This window comes from Pleurodeles waltl, chromosome 6 (assembly GCF_031143425.1).
Source record: "Pleurodeles waltl isolate 20211129_DDA chromosome 6, aPleWal1.hap1.20221129, whole genome shotgun sequence".
Lineage (NCBI taxonomy): Eukaryota > Metazoa > Chordata > Amphibia > Caudata > Salamandridae > Pleurodeles > Pleurodeles waltl.
The window spans coordinates 426,840,490-426,858,617 of NC_090445.1; the positions used below are offsets into that span (position 1 = coordinate 426,840,490).

Below are 18,128 nucleotides of genomic sequence, written 5' to 3' on the forward strand. Positions count from 1 at the left end.
CCAGAATGACCGCCGCGGTCTTTTGACCGCGGTACGGTCTTCTGGCGGTTCCCGCTTGGCGGGCGGCTAACGCCGCCCGCCAAGCTTAGAATCAGGGCCTTTTTTTGCTTTTTAAAGACTTAAGACACTTAGGGGGTCATTCTGACCCTGGCGGTAAATACCGCCAGGGCGGAGGTTGGCGGTAGCACCGCCAACAGGCTGGCGGTGCTCCGCCGGGCATTCTGACCGCGGCGGTACAGCCGCGGCCAGAAGCGGAAAGCCGGCGGTGTACCGCCGACTTTCCGCTGCCCATGGGAATCCGCCATGGGGATTCTGACACCCCATACCGCCATCCTGTTCCTGGCGGTTCGCCCGCCAGGTACAGGATGGCGGTATGGCGTGTCGTGGGGCCAATGGCATGGGCACTGCAGGGGCCCCCGTAAGAGGGCCCCACAAAGAATTTCAGTGTCTGCTTTGCAGACACTGAAATTCGCGACGGGTGCAACTGCACCCGTCGCACCTTCCCACTCCGCCGGCTCCATTCTGAGCCGGCTTCCTCGTGGGAAGGGTGTTTCCCGCTGGGCTGGCGGGCGGACTTTCGGCGGTCGCCCGCCAGCCCAGTGGGAAACCCAGAATGACCGCCGCGGTCTTTTGACCGCAGTACGGTCTTCTGGCGGTTCCCGCTTGGCGGGCGGCTACCGCCCCCCGCCAAGCTTAGAATCAGGGCCTTAATATCACTTTTCAGTGATATCTCTACAATTTCACATTGCATCTTCATTCGTTTTGACCTACAATTATCCAGATAAATATTCTATATTTTTCCAAACACTGTGTGGTGTATTTTTGTGGTGCTATATGGTGTTATTGTATGATTTATTGCACAAATCCTTTACACATTGCCTTCTAAGTTAAGCCTGACTGCTCGTGTCAAGCTACCAGAGGGTGCGCACAGGATAATTTTGGATTGTGTGTGACTTAACCCTGACTAGAGTGAGGGTTCTTGCTTGGACAAAGGGTAACCTGACTGCCAACCAAAAACCCAATTTCTAACACTGGCCATATCTTGAAACCATCCTTCAAAGACAAAATCTAGCAGATAAATTCATCTCAATGCCCATGACCCTTTACTTGAAGCCCTCAGCTAGTATAAGGATCAACGGCTCTCTATCCCAATCCTTCCACTTGAGATAGGGAACTCGCCAAGGCTGCCCCCTTTCACCCTTACATTTGTTTTTACTAGCCATTGACCCTCTACTCACAATAATCAATAACTCAACAGCCATTCATGGCATCACATTTGGGGGTACCCCATACAAAACAGCAGCATATGTGGATGATATTTTGATAGTCACAACTTACTAAACCGAAGCCATAATGGAAATCTTAAACATCATCTACCATTTCTCCCACTTCTCAGGCTACTCCTTGAACAGAGAGAAAAACAAAATACTTCACGTAAACGTCCATTGAAACACCTCCATGGTGGGCTCCTCCAAATTCAAATGGAAATCTTCTATTAAGTACCTGGAAATTTGGTTCTGCAATGATGTGCCTGAATCTATTACCATAAACAAAAGCAAAACCATTGACAAACTGAAAGATCTATTGGCAACATGGTTGGTCAAACATATATCATGCTGGGGCAGACTTGAAACCACCAAAATTATGGTGTCCCCTCTGATAAACTTTGACTCAAAGAATGCTCCCCATGCATCTCTCCCAAGACTTCTTCTTCAAAATTCCTATGGAAACAAAAAAAACCTCAGTACACCTACTAAATTGGGAGGCTGTAACTTCCCAAACTGGTACATTTACCAAACTTTATACTTAGTAGCCCAGGGTGCACGATGGTTTGGACCTGATCCACAAAAAAACCTACCTGGCATGATATTGAATCCTCTATCTGCCACCCTTTTTGAGTATTGTCATCTCTAATGATGCCATCCCACCCTTAAGAATCATTCCGAGAAGATTTTAAAGACACTAGTGCAGCCCTGACAAAAATAGACTCAATCTTGTTTACTGCTATCCACAAATCCCCCTCTGCATTTCTATGGTACAATAAAAAACTGCAAATACCAAACTCAGCGACCATTGCCGCGACATGGGCCTCAAAAGGGATCCAAAATAGAAGGGGACTTTTATGCAAACTCAGAACCACTCTCATTCTCACAGCTAAAAAGCAAACACAACCTCTCAAATACTGATTTCTATGAATTCCTTCAACTCAAGCAAGGATCTCCAAACCAGGCACCATAAATGACTTGTCACTAACTCAGAACTTACAAATGGTTACCACAAAAGGACATGCGGCCTCTAGAATACACAACTCCTTTATTCCACCCTCACCCCATGCTGCCCCCCATTGCCTCACAAATGGTCCTCCTTTTTCTCATATAACGAACTAACCCCTTGTAGTGAGGAGTCATGGTCAAAAACAGGCTAACACCTAACACAGGACAAATTAATTCCCTCATTAACCCAAACTAGATTTTTTGCTGCTCACTTCCTGTATTGGACCCCTGCTAAGCTGTTCAGATTAAAACTTAAAGACTCAGATGCCTGCTGGTCATGCAACCTATCACCTGGAAATGAAGAATACGTGTTCTTCTCCTGCCCAAACCTCTCTGCTTATTGGTTTGATTTCTCCAATACACTACACAAAATCTTTAAGAGACCGATCCCACTAAATTATCTGATCATCACCCTGGGACCATACATTGCAAATCATCCTATCAACCAATCTACTTTAGACCTCTCACTATTTGACTTCCGGCTTACCATTGCAATCAAAGTGATCCTGATTGACTGGAAAGCGAACAATAACATCTCCTTCCATACCTGGTGGGCCTGGGCTACCTACCTTAGAGGCACACATGTAAAACAATCCCACATTAAAGGCCATCCCATAGCCTCACAACGGATTTGGAACATGCTAGACCTCTACATCCATAATCACCTCATGCAATAGGGAACCCTCTGCTCCTTAACATTCCCCCCACAAGACTTAGGTGGTCATTCCGACCCTGGTGGTCCGAAGACTACCATGGCCGCGGTGGCAGTCTCACCGCTGACAGGCAAGCGGTGGAGATCGCCACATTACGAGTGTGGCGGTTTGGCCTGTGCCAAACCACTACTTTCCCGTGCTTACCGCCAGGGTGTTCGGACCGGCGGGCCTGGAGGTAAGCATCTCTGACCCGGCGGTCCACTCAATACCGCCAGCGGCATCACGAGTCCCCTTTCCACCAGGGATTTTGTGGCGGTAGCACCACCATGAAATCCCTGGAGGAAAGGCTACAGGTGACAGGAATTTGTATTCCTGTCACCGGTAGACGACTTCCCCACCCCCCAGTTACCCAAGACACCCCCACCCTGTCCCTTGCAACATTCCCACCTCCCCAAACCCCCAGTAACCCCCCACCCCTGCATACATGTACTTAATTCCCACCCCCCGCATACGCGCGCGCACGCACTCACAGACACGCACACCCTGACACTCACAACACCCTTACACTTACATGCACACACACACAACACTCCCCACAAATCCACACACACATACACACACAGAGCACAACACCTCACTAATACACGCACTCAGTACATTCACCCCAATTGACATGCATACACACACTCCATCCCCCACCCCTCCTTTCCTCAACATACATACACAACCTCCACCCCTGTCTACATGCATGCACACACGCACCCCGACCCAGCATTCACATTTAGCCACACATGCATCACCACATTTACATACAGACACACACACACAAACATTCCCCCACCCTCCCCCCCATTCATGACATGCATGCACACACTCGCACACATCCATTCACACACCCCACCCCCCTCCCCTTGCGGAAGACACTTACCTGGTCCGACGAGGTGCTCCTCCCTGAGGAGATGGGACCTGGCTCTCCCACTGCCGGCAGCGCCCAGCAATCAGGACACCACCAAGTCATATTACAGCTTGTAATAAGGCTGGCGGAGTCCATTTGGTGCGGGGGGGCGAGCGGTGGAACCACCTCTGCACCTCCAACTGCCAACACGACTACTGGAGGATTGGTGCCTAAATTGTGGCAAAAAATCCTTCAGTACTCATAATATGGCGATCGGAAGACCAGCAGCACTGGCCGTCTCCTGGCGCCCGCAGCTTCGGCGGTCTTAGGAAAAGACCACCAAAGTCAGAATGACCACCTAAATCATTGCATCATAAGAAATTACAGCAACCACCTCATTATCTATTGCATGACTCTTTTTCCTGTCAACACCATCCCTTCCCACTTTGTTACCTTTGATCCCTGCACAGAAATGACCCTGCACACTGCATACACAAACCACACTTTCCACCCAGAACCGCGCAATCAGTAATAGTAAAATAACCTAAATCCAACCCCAAGACAACTGGCACGACACCCGCTGCAACACAATCTAACAACACAGATCTCAGATAAAGCTTCTTGAATAATCTCTTTTGCCTGTATATAATGTTGTCTTTACGTTATACTTACCCTCATTGATATCAAGTATGTATGTCTAAAATTACAAGGTCATCGATAATGATGGATGATCACTGATTATGCAAATTTTCACCATGTACTGATTTTCCTAACGGGACATGTCTCTTTTGCATAACCAAGTCTTCTTATGTGGTTACCTGCTCGATTGCCGTGATGTATCAAGCTACCATATGACTCCTGTTTTACCTGTTTTACTTTTTGTTAACTGTCATGTAACTAAAAATTCATTAACATTTTCAGAACAGAAAAACACTCGGTCTCATCACTTGCATGCAGACCCTCTGAAATAAAGTGGTGGGTAACTTTTCAGCCTGACTCATGTCCTGTGACATAGAAATGCCAATGATGTGGACATTTCTGAGATCATATAGGCATGAATTAGCACATCAGAGATCCATTCCCGATTCCACACCAAGGTGTGGCTATTGCAGCTGTAGCATGGACTCGTAGCCTGCTCATGGGCCTGAAGTCATATATGGTTAACTTCCAGTGGAGCTCTTACGCCAATAATTTCATTGGGTTAGTCATAAATAATGTAGACTGCCTCTTTAGGTGTGGCTCTTCTTGCAGTGATCTTGTGAAATCACATTTAGCCATTTTACCTTTTTCTCTGATTATTTGTCCCCCCTCAGCCCCGAATGAACAGGCAGTGATAATGGATGCCATACGATCATTCGCCACACGTACCTGTGTTTCCTTCAGACCTCGAGCAAATGAAAATGACTATCTCTTCATCGAACCACAGAATGGGTCAGTATGTATGCTTTATAGGGTATTTTCAAGGGCACTGTTTGCCATCACAAGGGCTGTCGAGAAATACCCATCAAAGTGTTTGTGGCACGGGTCAGATGAGAATTTCATGGCAGGTTGTCTGATTGCCATTGACGGCAGTGTCTGGTGGCTGATCCACGGTGGAGTGAGTGGTTATATGTGAGTGATGCTGTTTCACATCAGCACATCTGATTTGAACGTCTCCTTTGGAGAAATAAAGAACATGTAGTGACTGTATAGCAATCATTGGAAGTCCTTCAAAGATAAAGACAATATACAAGATTGTAAGTGCTGCATAAGAGTGGTGTGGATTTGGTAAAATGATAAATGATAATCGAATGTTGGAACATGTGGGCTTGAGAGACTAATGGGATACAACTCTCACCTATACCGGGACCAATAAGTGAGGGTCTCACTTTGCGCTTTTAATATTGGGTGAATGGGGGTTTGCCAATAGCAGCAAATGCTTGAGGCAGAAGAATAAGTCCCGGCCCTCAAAAATAAGTGCTGGTGCTCAGCACCGGAAAAAATAATCACAAATTAAGCACTGGTCTAGGGTAGATGAGCAGTCTTTGTAACACAGTGTAAGAGGGGTCATCACTGTTCACCGCTACCCTCGGCAGATGCTGGTCCTTCATTGGACGGACCGGGGGTCGTCAGGTTGTGTCCTTACAGAGGAACGGATGTGTCTTTACCGGCACGGTGCAGCACGAGCTCCTCCATGCCCTGGGCTTCCACCATGAACAGAACCGCAGTGACCGCGATGACTTTGTCACCATCCTCCTCCAGAATGTGATTCCAGGTAAGCTATAAGGTGTGGAGAAAAACACATTTTCTGAGGTAACTAAGTTGGGTTAAAACTTGATCTATTCCAATGTCCCCTATTGATGTCTTAGAATAGATACTGATTTTATTTAACTGGGTTTTGGTGAATCGCTGTATTCTGCAATTCAGCTTTTTGAGAATGCTGTGAGTAGTGGGGGAAGGCAAGAGGTTGCATAGTCTCATCACAAAGCAATTAGCTGGAGGAAGTGCAAAGCCCTTCACTGTGAAAGTGACTGTTACAGTGTGCAAAAATGGTTATAGGATAGACCAGTGGTGGCTCTTCGGAGGGAAAAGGGGCGGGTTGGGCGAAACGTGGCAGGGGGAGGGGGCTGGGGTTGTGACAAAATAAAATAAATAATTCAAAAATAAATTACCTGTTTCGCCGTGCCGCACTGCGCCGCTCTGCTGTCCTCACTTCAGGCACAGGCTCCCAGCCTGCCCTGCATCCAATCCTACCACTGCTTTCATACTGCTGGCAGCATGAAAGCAGTGGTAGGATTGGACGGAGCGCCCAGCCAGGGCACTCCGTGGCAGAGTGGGAGCCTTTGCCTGCTCTCTCCAGCCCGGCAACGCAGTGCCGGGTTGGAGAGAGCCATGTGCGCATGTATGTTTGGCTGGCCTAAGACACCCGCCAAACACCATACATGCGCTCTGTCCCTTCACGCCCGTGGCCCCACCCCTTTTACGATAAAACTATAATAAACATAGTTTATTATAGTTTTATTATAAAAGTTTTGCAGCTGCTGCTGCTCACATCATAAAATCCTCCATGTTCTACCATATCACTGTAAGTGCAGTGATGCACCAGAACAACTGTCCCACTCTTGTGAATTTGAGTCTGAGAAATGACTATTTTGTGATGTGATGGGGAGCTGTGACACTCTCTGTTAGCCCCTTGATTTTGTTGCGCTTGTAAATAATTGTACCAGGTGCGGCTCCTCCGTCACGGCGGGGAGTGTCTCCCCCTCCCCTGCCAGCAGCGGCAACTGCAAACCTTTTACCTAAAAGCAATAATAAACAATGTTTATTATTGTTTTTTGGTCAAATGAGCGGGGCTACAGGCTGTGATGTGCACTGCACTCCCCCTCACTGCGCATGCATGTTTGGCCGGCTGTCTCGTAGGCTCGCTCCAGCCCGGCACTGTGTTTCCGGGCTAGAGAAAGCAGGCACAGGCTCCCAGTCTGCCTGGGAGCAACCTGGCTGGGTGCTCCCAGCCAATCCTGATGCTGCTCTGAGCAGCATCAGGATTGGCCATAGGGCAGGCTGGGAGCCTATGCCTACAGCCTGTCTGGTGAGAGAGGAGCGAAGTGGTGGTGAAGGCGGTGGAAGCACAGGTACGTTTTTTTTTTTTTTAATTATTAAATACCCCCCCCACCTTTGTGCTTGAACATAACACATTCAAAAACTGTCATGTTATATGACAACTCCCAGGGCTGTTTCCATAGAAACCTTTCTTATTGCACTTTCAGAATGCTGCCACAAAGGAAACATTTAGGCCCATATTTATATATTTTTTGCGCCGCATGTGTGTCACTTTTTGGCGCAAAAGTGGCACAAATGTATAAAATACAGCTATATTTTGTAAGTTTGCGTCACTTTTGCGTCCAAAAATGACACAAATGTGGAGCAAAAAAAGTATAAATATGGGCCTTAATATCACATATTGCACTGCTGTTATCCTGGAAGGGATTTGCCGTCACACACCTCTCTGCTGCTACCAAGGAAGAGTTTTATTATCACGTGCCATACTGCTGATATCAAGAATGGTTTTAATATCAAATATCTCAGTGCTGCTGCCATGGGAACGTTTATTGTTGAGCATAAGGATGCCTATACCAGTGCAGAGTTTGATATCTTATTCTCTACAGCAACATTGGGGTCATTGTAATATCACAAGGAAACACTTACCCTTGCACTTGAAGGAGAGGTTTATTATCGCAGTGGTGCTGCCAGGGAAGAGTTTGATATCACACCACCAGCTCCTAAAATGACACAAGCATGTGGCAGGGAGAAAATAATAGTACTTGTCCCACAGCTGCTACTAGGGAAGAGTTTTAATATAATACTTTCCACTACTGCAAGGAGAAAAGAGTTTAACATGACGCATCCCACTATTCCTACTGGGGAACAGCAAACATCCCAGTCCAATCACATAGCTCGTTACTGGCCCAGTGTCTGCTTTCATATTACATACCACACCTGATAACAATCGAATGTTTACTTTGTCTCCCTTCACAAAAACTATATTTAATCAAACACTTAATAATAACAATAATAATATTAATAATAAGAAGACGAATAATACTATAAGCTTTATTATATTATTTACAAATATTCCTAAAAGCATCACAAGAATAAATAATTAAAAAGAGCATTAGATTTAAAAATTACAACACAGAACAAAACATTGAATGTTAAGAAGAGAATTAAGTCAGACAGTCATCACATTACACTTTCGGATGGCCATCTTTAAAAAAACATCCTACATTAAAGCACACAAATTGATTTGAGTTCATGGGCAGGAAGTACAGGGCTGCTTTATACTGGCAAAAGTCATATAATTTAAGAACAGGCTAGACAAATGTTCTTGTCAGTTGCTTGTAATAAGAGCAGAAAAAGACTAAGGGCCAGATCTACAAGAAAGTGGTGCGTCAGTCCCCATGCACCACTTTTCTTACGTAGCCCGTACCCCACCTAACAACACCATGATTGCGCCATATTTACAATACGATGCACCATGGCGCTCGTTTACACAATAGCGTCATAATTTATGACACTATTGTGGTGCTTTGCTGGATTAGCGCCATAAATTATGGCACTAGGAACACCCATAGGTTACTATGGGCCCATCACTTTAATGCCTGCCCGAGCAGGTGTTAAGAATGACGGAAAAAATGTTGCAGTGAAATCTTGTAGATTTCACTGCACCATTTTTGTGGCCTCTCTACATGATAACGCCCCCCCTCGCATAAATTATACCTGGCGCATTGCGCCACTTTGTAAATATGGCGCGGGGAAATGGCCTCCTTAACACCACATTAGCATGAAAAAAATTACATTAGTGTGGCGCAAAGATGTGCAAGTGCCTTGTAAATCTGGCCCTAAATGTGCTAACGTTTGTGCGGAGGACTCAGCCCACTGACAAATTAAAATAGAAGTAGTATTAAATTGACCAACTGGGAAATATAGGTAAGATCTGACGGTCTCCGGCCGAAATTTAAGCAACAGTTACTTTCCCAAGAGTTCTTAGTCCATGTTAAAAATGATTCACATTTTTGAGAAGTTTAACAATAACGTTGTCCTGTAGCATCGGTTTAATCAGTTCCACTTGTTCTCTAGAGGCCGTACAAAATGATAAAAACTGTTTCTTAACTCGAACAATACCTGTCTCAGACAACAGGTGGGGAGACTAAAGAAATCAGGTTTGCCTATTGCTTTCGCAATGACCTTTATGACATGCCAGGCAAACTAAAATAATGGCCCTGTTAAGACTGGTATGTTTATTGGACAATACAGAGACCCGCAGTAGTAGGGGTGCCACTTTAACCATATCTTCCACATAGAGCATACCAAGTTCCTCATGCAAAAAGAAAAGATGGTTCGGTCAGGGGAGGCCTAACAATTACCTACTGAATCAATTTTCTTCGACTTGCTGATTAGAAATATTAGTACAACCCCAGACTCGGTCCCCATACCTTAGAACAGGCAGCCATTTACAGTCATAAACTTCTAAGAGGGGCATGACTGGTTTGTTTTCCACTTTTTGGTAATTTCAAAAAGTGCTCCCACTGCTTGTTTATATAACGTTGACGTCGATGCGCAGCACATGCCAACCATGTGGACTGAGAATCAAAACAACCCAGATAAGGGAAACTGTTGACCCTCTTAATAGAGCGCCACTTCAGGAGCCAGTACCTATTTTCAATGTCTGTGACCCGCACACCATAGATTTTGTTTTTGTAATGTTCGTTTCAAGATTTAGGTCATCCATACATTTTACAAAACTATCAAGTAAAGCTCTTAGGCCATTTGGGGTACGAGAGAGCAAGAAAGTGTTTTCAGCAAAAGGCAGAGCTGGGACAGTCACAGCGTTTACCTTTGGCAGATCTTTTCCCTCAATTTGCAAACAGGCATTTAATTAATTAATGTAAAGCAAAAGCGAAATGGGTGCAAAGACACAACCTTATCCCACACCATGTTCCAAAGCAAAAGAATAAGTGCGTTCCCCACATGACCTAAACCTTACAGAGGCACTAATCCCCCAGTGGGGACCTTCTGGAAGTCAACAAGGTCCTGATATAGTCCCAGCTCTCGCAAAATGCTCCACAATTTACTAGGATTCACGCTGTCAAGGGCGCTAATCAAATCCATGAATGAGAGATATAAAATCCCATTTGGCGTCCGTATATTTGTTGATAATTAAATATAGGTTGAGACACTGTTGAGCAGCGCCAGTGCCTGCTCTAACCCCCATTGGACGGGCGGAATAACACTTCCTTTCTCAACCTATTCCTCACTCGTGCTCAACACAATCCGCCGTATGATTTTGACTGCGGAATCCAAGATAGAAATTGGTAAATAACACCGTGGGTTGTGCCTAGACCCCTTTTTAAAAGTAGGGACAATTACAGCAGTATGCCAAGATCTAGGGAGGCTCCTAACAACAGAATAATTTAAAATGTTGGTAAGAATATGGGCCCACAAACCAGGGTCCCTCTTATCCGAGTCCATATGGACTCCATCGGTTCCAGTTTTTTTTGTGTAGGGCTGACATTAATTGCCTGTAAAACATCGTCTAGACTAAACCTAATTTTCAGGGGGAATACAGGTTGATATACAGGGAAACAGGAGGAGGGGGAACTCGAATTTGTATAAATTGTTTTAAAGTGTGCAACACATTTATCAGCACTGATGTTGGTTCCTAAACCGCTGATCCCTTCCTCCAATGTGCATGGCTGATTGATGAGTCTCGAAAAGTCTTTAATTTGTGGTGACTCTATCAAACGGTGCCATAGCAAATGTTTAGATGCAAGCTTGCTTAATTAAATGACAGATTTAAATTCTGACTTTTGCTTGGCTGTTAAGGTAATAACACTTTGGGTACAATTTAGTGCATCCTGAAGCCTCTTGTGGGCCACCATAGAATTATCTGTGAACCATCCAGGATTTGATTTTGTATACACTTTTGCTGGACACAAGAGACAAGTTTTAAATGTTGGTGTTCAGTGGCACAAAGGCATCCACTGCCATCTTGCTAGGCTGATGTTATGATAGAAGGTAATTAAACTAAAAAAACTTAACCAGTAGTGCAGCAATGTTCGCCTTGTGCCACCTTAACCATTGACCTCTGCTGAACACAGTTAGGTGTCTCGGGTTGTCAACAGTAACAGGTTTACTGGTACTAGGGAGGGGGCTGGCAATACGCTATACGAGCTTAACGAGACAGTAACAGAATGCATAAACTCACCTATGGAGGGGGAGACAAAGAAATAATCAATGATTGATCCTCTGCCCCATCCAGTAAAGGTGGGAAGCTGTTTATGGTTGTCACCAATGAGTTCAATGGCACTGACTAAGTCAACTTTAATCAGAAAAGATAAGTTGCTGATCCCTATGATCAGCTTTGGAAATCAGGGGTCCCACCTGGGATACATCAAAGGGTGAAGGCAATGTTATGCTATGGCCTAATTTTAGCATTTAAGTCACCACCAAGAATACCATTTAGGCCCCCTAACAGAGGAAACTCCCTATCTTGTAGACACTGTAAACAGAAAACAAGTTATCAATGTTACAGACCTTTATCAATTGTGGAAACAGCATTATAGAAATTCACAATAAAAAGTTAAACTTAGCAGAACAAAACACCGATAAGATTTGAATATTAGTATGATTAATTTAGTATGGTTAGTTGAGGGAGGGCTGTAGCTAGCCGTCGAAAATGGCAGCAGAGTGATACTGCAGCTCCTGACCGGCCCACACTTATCCTGGGCAAAACGAGCAAAGCGACACAACCAGGTGCTGGGAGCTCGTATTGCGGAGGGCGTGGTGCTGCCCTGGGAGCGGCGTGGAGTCATCCTGCGGACTCTCACAATTCTTTGCCCTGGAGAGGGCGCACAGGGTCTCGGCCCGGCCTCTGGTACCTGGTAGGCCACCTTATTACACGTTATTGCAGAGAGCGTGAGAGGCAGGCCCCTTCCTGGTGGAAAACAGAAAGGTCAGCATGTTCCCTGATTTTACAATGGCAGTGCAGGCTAAGAGGCGCGACGTGGAAACAGTGGCTGGAGTGGCCAGAGGAGCGGAGTGGGCCCTGGCTGGCTGCTTGGTGGCCGAGAGCACAGAGGATTGCTCTCGTACGAGGGACTGCGCTATGAGATGAGGAATAGCCACGGTGCGGGTGAGACTGGGCAGGCCTGGAAGTCCTTGTGCTTGTCCCCCGTGCCGCGCCGCGCCTGCTGACTCTGTGGACCTGCCTTACTCAGTGCTGTGCCTGCAAGTTGTGGGGGACCCCTCTCCCCCCTATCAGAGAGAGTGAACATTGGACTGTTGTTGGGACTTTAACACCCCTGTGGGGTAGCGCTTCCTCCCACCCTCGGACCCTTAGAGTGCGTTGAGTGTTCTCTGCACACAATTCTTTGCCCTGGAGAGGGCGCACAGGGTCCCGGCCCGGCGCCCGGGAGGCCACCTAGGCCAGTGGTGGCCAGGCTCCTGCACCACCTCAACTGGGACACGTTATTGCAGAGAGAGAGAGAGGCAGGCCCCTTCATGGTGGAAAACGGGAAGGTCAACATGTTTCCTGATTTCACAGTGGCAGTGCAGGCTATGAGGGCATCTTACATGGAGGTGAAGAAAGCATTGCATGCAGAGTGGATTCGATACTCCCTATTGTTTCCTTCAAAACTTAAAATCATGCTTGATGGTCATATGCACTTCTGCCAGACCCCTGAGGAAGCCTGGACCTGGCTGGAATCACACACATCCGAGACTGATAGACCAAGGTTCAACGGGCCTCAGGCGCCCCAACGCTGCAAGAAAAGAAGACGCTCGAGGGACCGGAAAGAGGGAATGACAAAACCCACACCTCAACAAGTGAATCAGGAAAAGAGGGCGGCTTTCCCGGCTGCAGTGTCCTTCCCGGAATCCAGCCATTCCAGCAAGGAGGAAGGCGACACCACAGATTTCCCTGAATCTGACAACATGTCCGACCTAGATTTCGTGGTTAGCGTCCAGGAGGGTGCACCATATGTGACGCCCCAAATGGCGAGTGATCTTATAGAACTGCCACCACTCCTGTGCCACTAGACTGATCTTGTGCTTGAAGATGCTCATTGGCCACATGTCCAGGCTGGATGACTCTGATTGGTGTACAGTAGATACACAGAGAGCCTACCCCACCAATCATCTACCGGGCTGGCCGGAGAGATTTTAAGACTGAACTCACAACTATTCCTTTTGATGGTTTGGGTGGCCAGGCATTGCTGTGCTGTCCTGGGGAAGGGGAGTTGGGGTTTACTTTTTGTTATTGTTGCTGATGCCCAGGTCTGTATTTGGTACGATGATGCAATGCTTCTGTGCTGCTGGGGTGGGCAGAGTGGTGGCGGGTGCCTGGATGGGGGTTCCACTGAGAATCCATGACAGGCACATATAGAGCCCTTACGTTGATGACCTGGAAAGTCCGAGGGTTGAGCTCACCATGTAAACGCAACAAAATCCTACAATTCATTAAGAGTCAAGGGGTTAAAAGCACTATGTTGCAGGAATCCCAGCTTTTAAAATCTATAGAGGATAGTCTCTGCAGATGCTGGCGAAGACAAGTGTATGCTACAACATACTCTGCCTACAGAAGGGGGGCACAGGTATGGGAGAGAGCGGGAGTGCCCTTTGAGGCCTCTGCGGTGAAAGTGGACAAGGATGGACGATATGTGTTGGTGGAGGGGTGACTTAGCGGCAGGACTGTAGTGTTGGAGAGCATTTATACCCCGAACCAGGAACAACTCCCATTCCTCCATCCCCTATCAATGCAACTGGCTCACTTTCCAGATGGGGCCTTTAATGGTGTACTTGACCCAGAGATGGACCACTTGCTTTCACCGCTGTGGGCTGCGGCAACCATTAGTGTTGCAGTAGGACTACCAACATGGATATCACAGTGGAATATGGAGGACATCTGGCTTACCCAGCACCCACTTAGTAAGGATTATTCCTTTTACTCTCACCTTTATCAAGTGCATACCAGAATAGATTGTGTTGTATGCTCCGTGTCCCTCAGCAGTTCGCTCACACACTCAGAATATCTGGGCCGTACATTGTCCGACCACAGCCCACTAAACGTGATGCTGCAAACAGCTGAAAAACACCCTCCCACCCCAACATGGCGTTTATACTCTGTGATGATGAAGGATGAGGTCTTCCTGGACATCTTGGCATCTAGGGTCACGGATTATCTCGTCTCCAACCAAGAAACGGACTCAATTAGAGGAATTGAGTGGGAAGCCCTCAAGGTACTGGTGAGGGTACATTGTCTAGGACAAATGGTAGGGATTAGAAGATATCTAGTGTTAGGCCTTGCACACTTTGAAGCTGATCTACATAAATGGGGTATTGCCCTGGCACAGAACCGGATGCCCAAAAACATCTGTTAGAAACCTGTGACCTTCACAACGAGGCGATGGAAAACCTCCGCTGCCATGATTTTAAGATATATACGTCCAGGGCACATGAGGAAGAGGACAGAGCATGTAAACTCCTGGCCTGGCTGATTTGCCCTGAAGGCAGGGGCACACCCATCACCCGACCCAAGAGGGAGTAACTCTGTTCTCACCCACATGAATTAATGAAGAGATTAGATCCTATTAGATGACCCTGTACAGCCCTCCCCCGAAGGGGCATCTGGACAGTACTGGGCGATTTCCTGGAGGCTCTACCATGGTCGACATTGGCAGGAACAGAACAGGAGGCCCTAGGTGCAGCAATAGCTGTGAGGAGGTTAAGGCTGCTGTCAAGTCCCAGGCATCTGGGAAGACGCCAGGAACAGATGGACTTCCACTAGAATTTTATAAATGGTTCCTGGGAGAATTGTCACCCAAGTTTACAGAAATGTATGCTGAGGCATTTAAGAATGGAGTGTTGCCTCCTTCGAACAGGGAGGCCCTGGTGGTGCCTCTTTTTGAGGGCAAGAGCCTCGGTGCGATGGTCTCCGACTTCAGGCCGCTTTCTATGCTGAACACTGACTTTAAAGGGCTCAGTAAGACCCTGGCCACTAGATTGGTGCTGCACATGCAAACGCTCATCCATGACTACCAGAATGGGTTCATACCCTCCCGTAGTATATCTCAAAATTTGCAGAGACTATACTCCCTGCTATACGATGATGTGCACAGTTTCAGTAGACCTAGAAAAGCCCTTTGACACGGTCCATTGGGATTATTTGAATGCCACATTGCTGCAGATGGAGCTCGGTCACCGGAGGGTGAGACGGATCAATCTGCTATACACCCACCCTATGACTAGAATGAAAACCGGTCGTACAGTCTCGGACAGCTATGAAATCTACTCTGGAAGTAGACAGGGTTACCCACTATCTCCCTTATTGTTCACCATAACCATAGAACCACTGGTGGCGAAGTTCAAAGCACAAGGTCAAGCATGGGGGGTGTTGAAAGGAGGGACACCACATGTCATCTCCCTGTATAGAGATGACCTCCTTGTCTACCTGAGAGACGGAGAGGCTGTGTTGCCCCCGGTGTTCCAACTATTGGAGGAATTTGGGAGATACTCGGGACTCTGCCTGAACCAGCAAAAAACCTGTGTCTTCCCGAAGGTGGAAGGCATTTCCCATCTTCTTTCCTGTCCTGACAACCTGTCTTGGGCTCTGCGCACATTCCGTTACTTAGGTATCCAAATATACCATGGCCTGGAGGATCTCCAATTGGGCAACCTGGGGGCGGAATGCACTGGCTGAAGATGGCGGTGGCTTTCTGGTGCTCCCTAAAGATCCCCATTATGGCACAAATATCCCTATACAAGATGGCAATTCTCCCTAAGCTTTTGTATTATTCTACTAATCTGCTAGTGGTCCTACTGGGGTTCTGGTTCAGGGCATTATATGTGCTCCTGCGGGAGCTACTGTGGGATGGGGAGTGACACTGCGTGGCCCTTAAGAAAATACACATAACCACAGCATATTCCCCGACAATACCGTTAATTGGCCTACCACATGGGGATCCTTATTCCTGCTTTACAGCTGGGAAAATGGAACCCTGGACAGATGCGGGCTTTCTGACCCTGGGTGACTGTTACCAGGAAGGTGTATTGGCACCATTTGATGACCTGATGGGCCAGATGGGATTGCCACCAGGGCAATATTTGAGGTACGTAGCTGTGGCGTGGACCATACGGGAACTCTGACACATCGGCGTATAGGAACCCCCCAGGACTGTTGTCCTCCAGACCATGTTAGTGCGGGATCACACTTAGTCCCTTGGATACACCGGGCACTGAATGAGATGATGGACTGGTCACTGGGAAACCTACGACATAATTGGGAACTAGACCTAGAGAGGGGGCTGTCAGACCTTGAATGGTCAAGGGTCCTCGCCTACACACATAAGATATTGCACAACACCCGTGTGAAATACATACAATACAATTAAACCCACAGGACCTATCTCACCCCACATAGAATTAACCTCATATATGGGGGTGGGTCAGGGCCTGCCCCCGCTGCCAGTTGCTTGACGCAAACTTCTGCCACATGACATGGAGGTGCCCCAACCTGCAACACTGTTGTGACAAGACAGTTTCCAGGATTAATGGCAGCCTAAACAGACAACTGGAGAATACACTAGTGCTATGTCTGCTGGGCATCTTTGACAGACCGACTCCTAAGAAAGTGGGCAACAGGTTCATAGATTTAGCCCTGGTTCTGGTACGGGGAAGGATGGCAGTGGCCTGGAAGCACAAACTCGGACCTCTGCTGGAATCATGGGTGGCAGATGTCACAAATTGTACACAGGCCGAGGAGAGTGCACTGCGGAGAGAAGAATTGAGAAGAATCAGACCTAGACCCATAGCACCCCTAGGAACAGAAGTGATTGAGACATGGGAGACACTAGACGTGGTCGCAGCTGACCTAGTCGGAACGTCCATTGGGGATACACAGAATAATCCCACATCTCCATAATGTGACACTAGAGGGACACATGTAAATCTGAGTGTGACACGCACGGGTGCAGAGGCATGAGGCCCTGTCCCCTCCCTAGTTCTCCCCTCCTGACGACGCCACCCTAGCAGGGGTTCACCACTATGGGGGATCCGTGGCCCAGTCAGTAGGTATAGGCCCTCCCTGCACTCGCAGGAGGCATATATTTGGGCAGGGCTTTCAGCTGGTTAATCGCTGATGTTAAGAAACTTTAGCACACTTGTTAATTTCTCCTTTTGGCATACAGTATTGAATGGCAATGGGAGGCCCCGACGCCCCAACCCTGTTGACGGCCCTAGGGTTCCTGTTTTTCAGTTAATGGGACTACTCCGTGATGTTAATCAAAAAGTACGATGTGTTGGTCAGGGAGACCCTACCCAGTACGATGTAACAAAATGCATGTAGTATGAATCTAGCTTTAAAATCTGACTGCCTATTCCCATATGATATCCTCGATTGGTCACACTGTATGTTATGCAATAACTTTTGAAATATCAATAAAACAAAAGTGTTAAAAAAAAGTATGGTTAGTTGGGATAATTAGATCGTCCATAAATTTACAGACACAATAAGCCACCCCAAGCTCTGCCCTTTTCGATATAATTGCAGGAACAAAGAAGCTTTGAAAGCAATCTGAAGTAAATATGTCCATTAGCCAGGTTTCTTGCAGCATAATAAAATTGAACTTGTGCATGTAGATAAGCCAATCCCATTTTAGCCTTAAAGCCTGCAATTTTCTAACTGATCAGCTTTAAAGGGAGCCAAAAACTAACCATGGACAGATTAGATGGAGCAGGAGCAATAGATGCTTTAAAGGCTGGTTAGAGCTCACA

At 47.0% G+C, this 18,128-nt stretch overlaps 1 protein-coding gene across 1 annotated transcript in view; it reads left to right on the plus strand.

The window, feature by feature from the left end:
• Window positions 1-18,128, plus strand: part of LOC138299834 (hatching enzyme 1.2-like) — a 61,190-nt gene that overhangs the window by 26,814 nt on the left and 16,248 nt on the right. Inside the window, exons 5-6 of the mRNA XM_069238431.1 lie at window positions 5,135-5,252; window positions 5,897-6,075. Coding sequence (XP_069094532.1) covers window positions 5,135-5,252; window positions 5,897-6,075 — 297 coding nt within the window. The remainder of the gene's footprint in view (window positions 1-5,134; window positions 5,253-5,896; window positions 6,076-18,128) is intronic.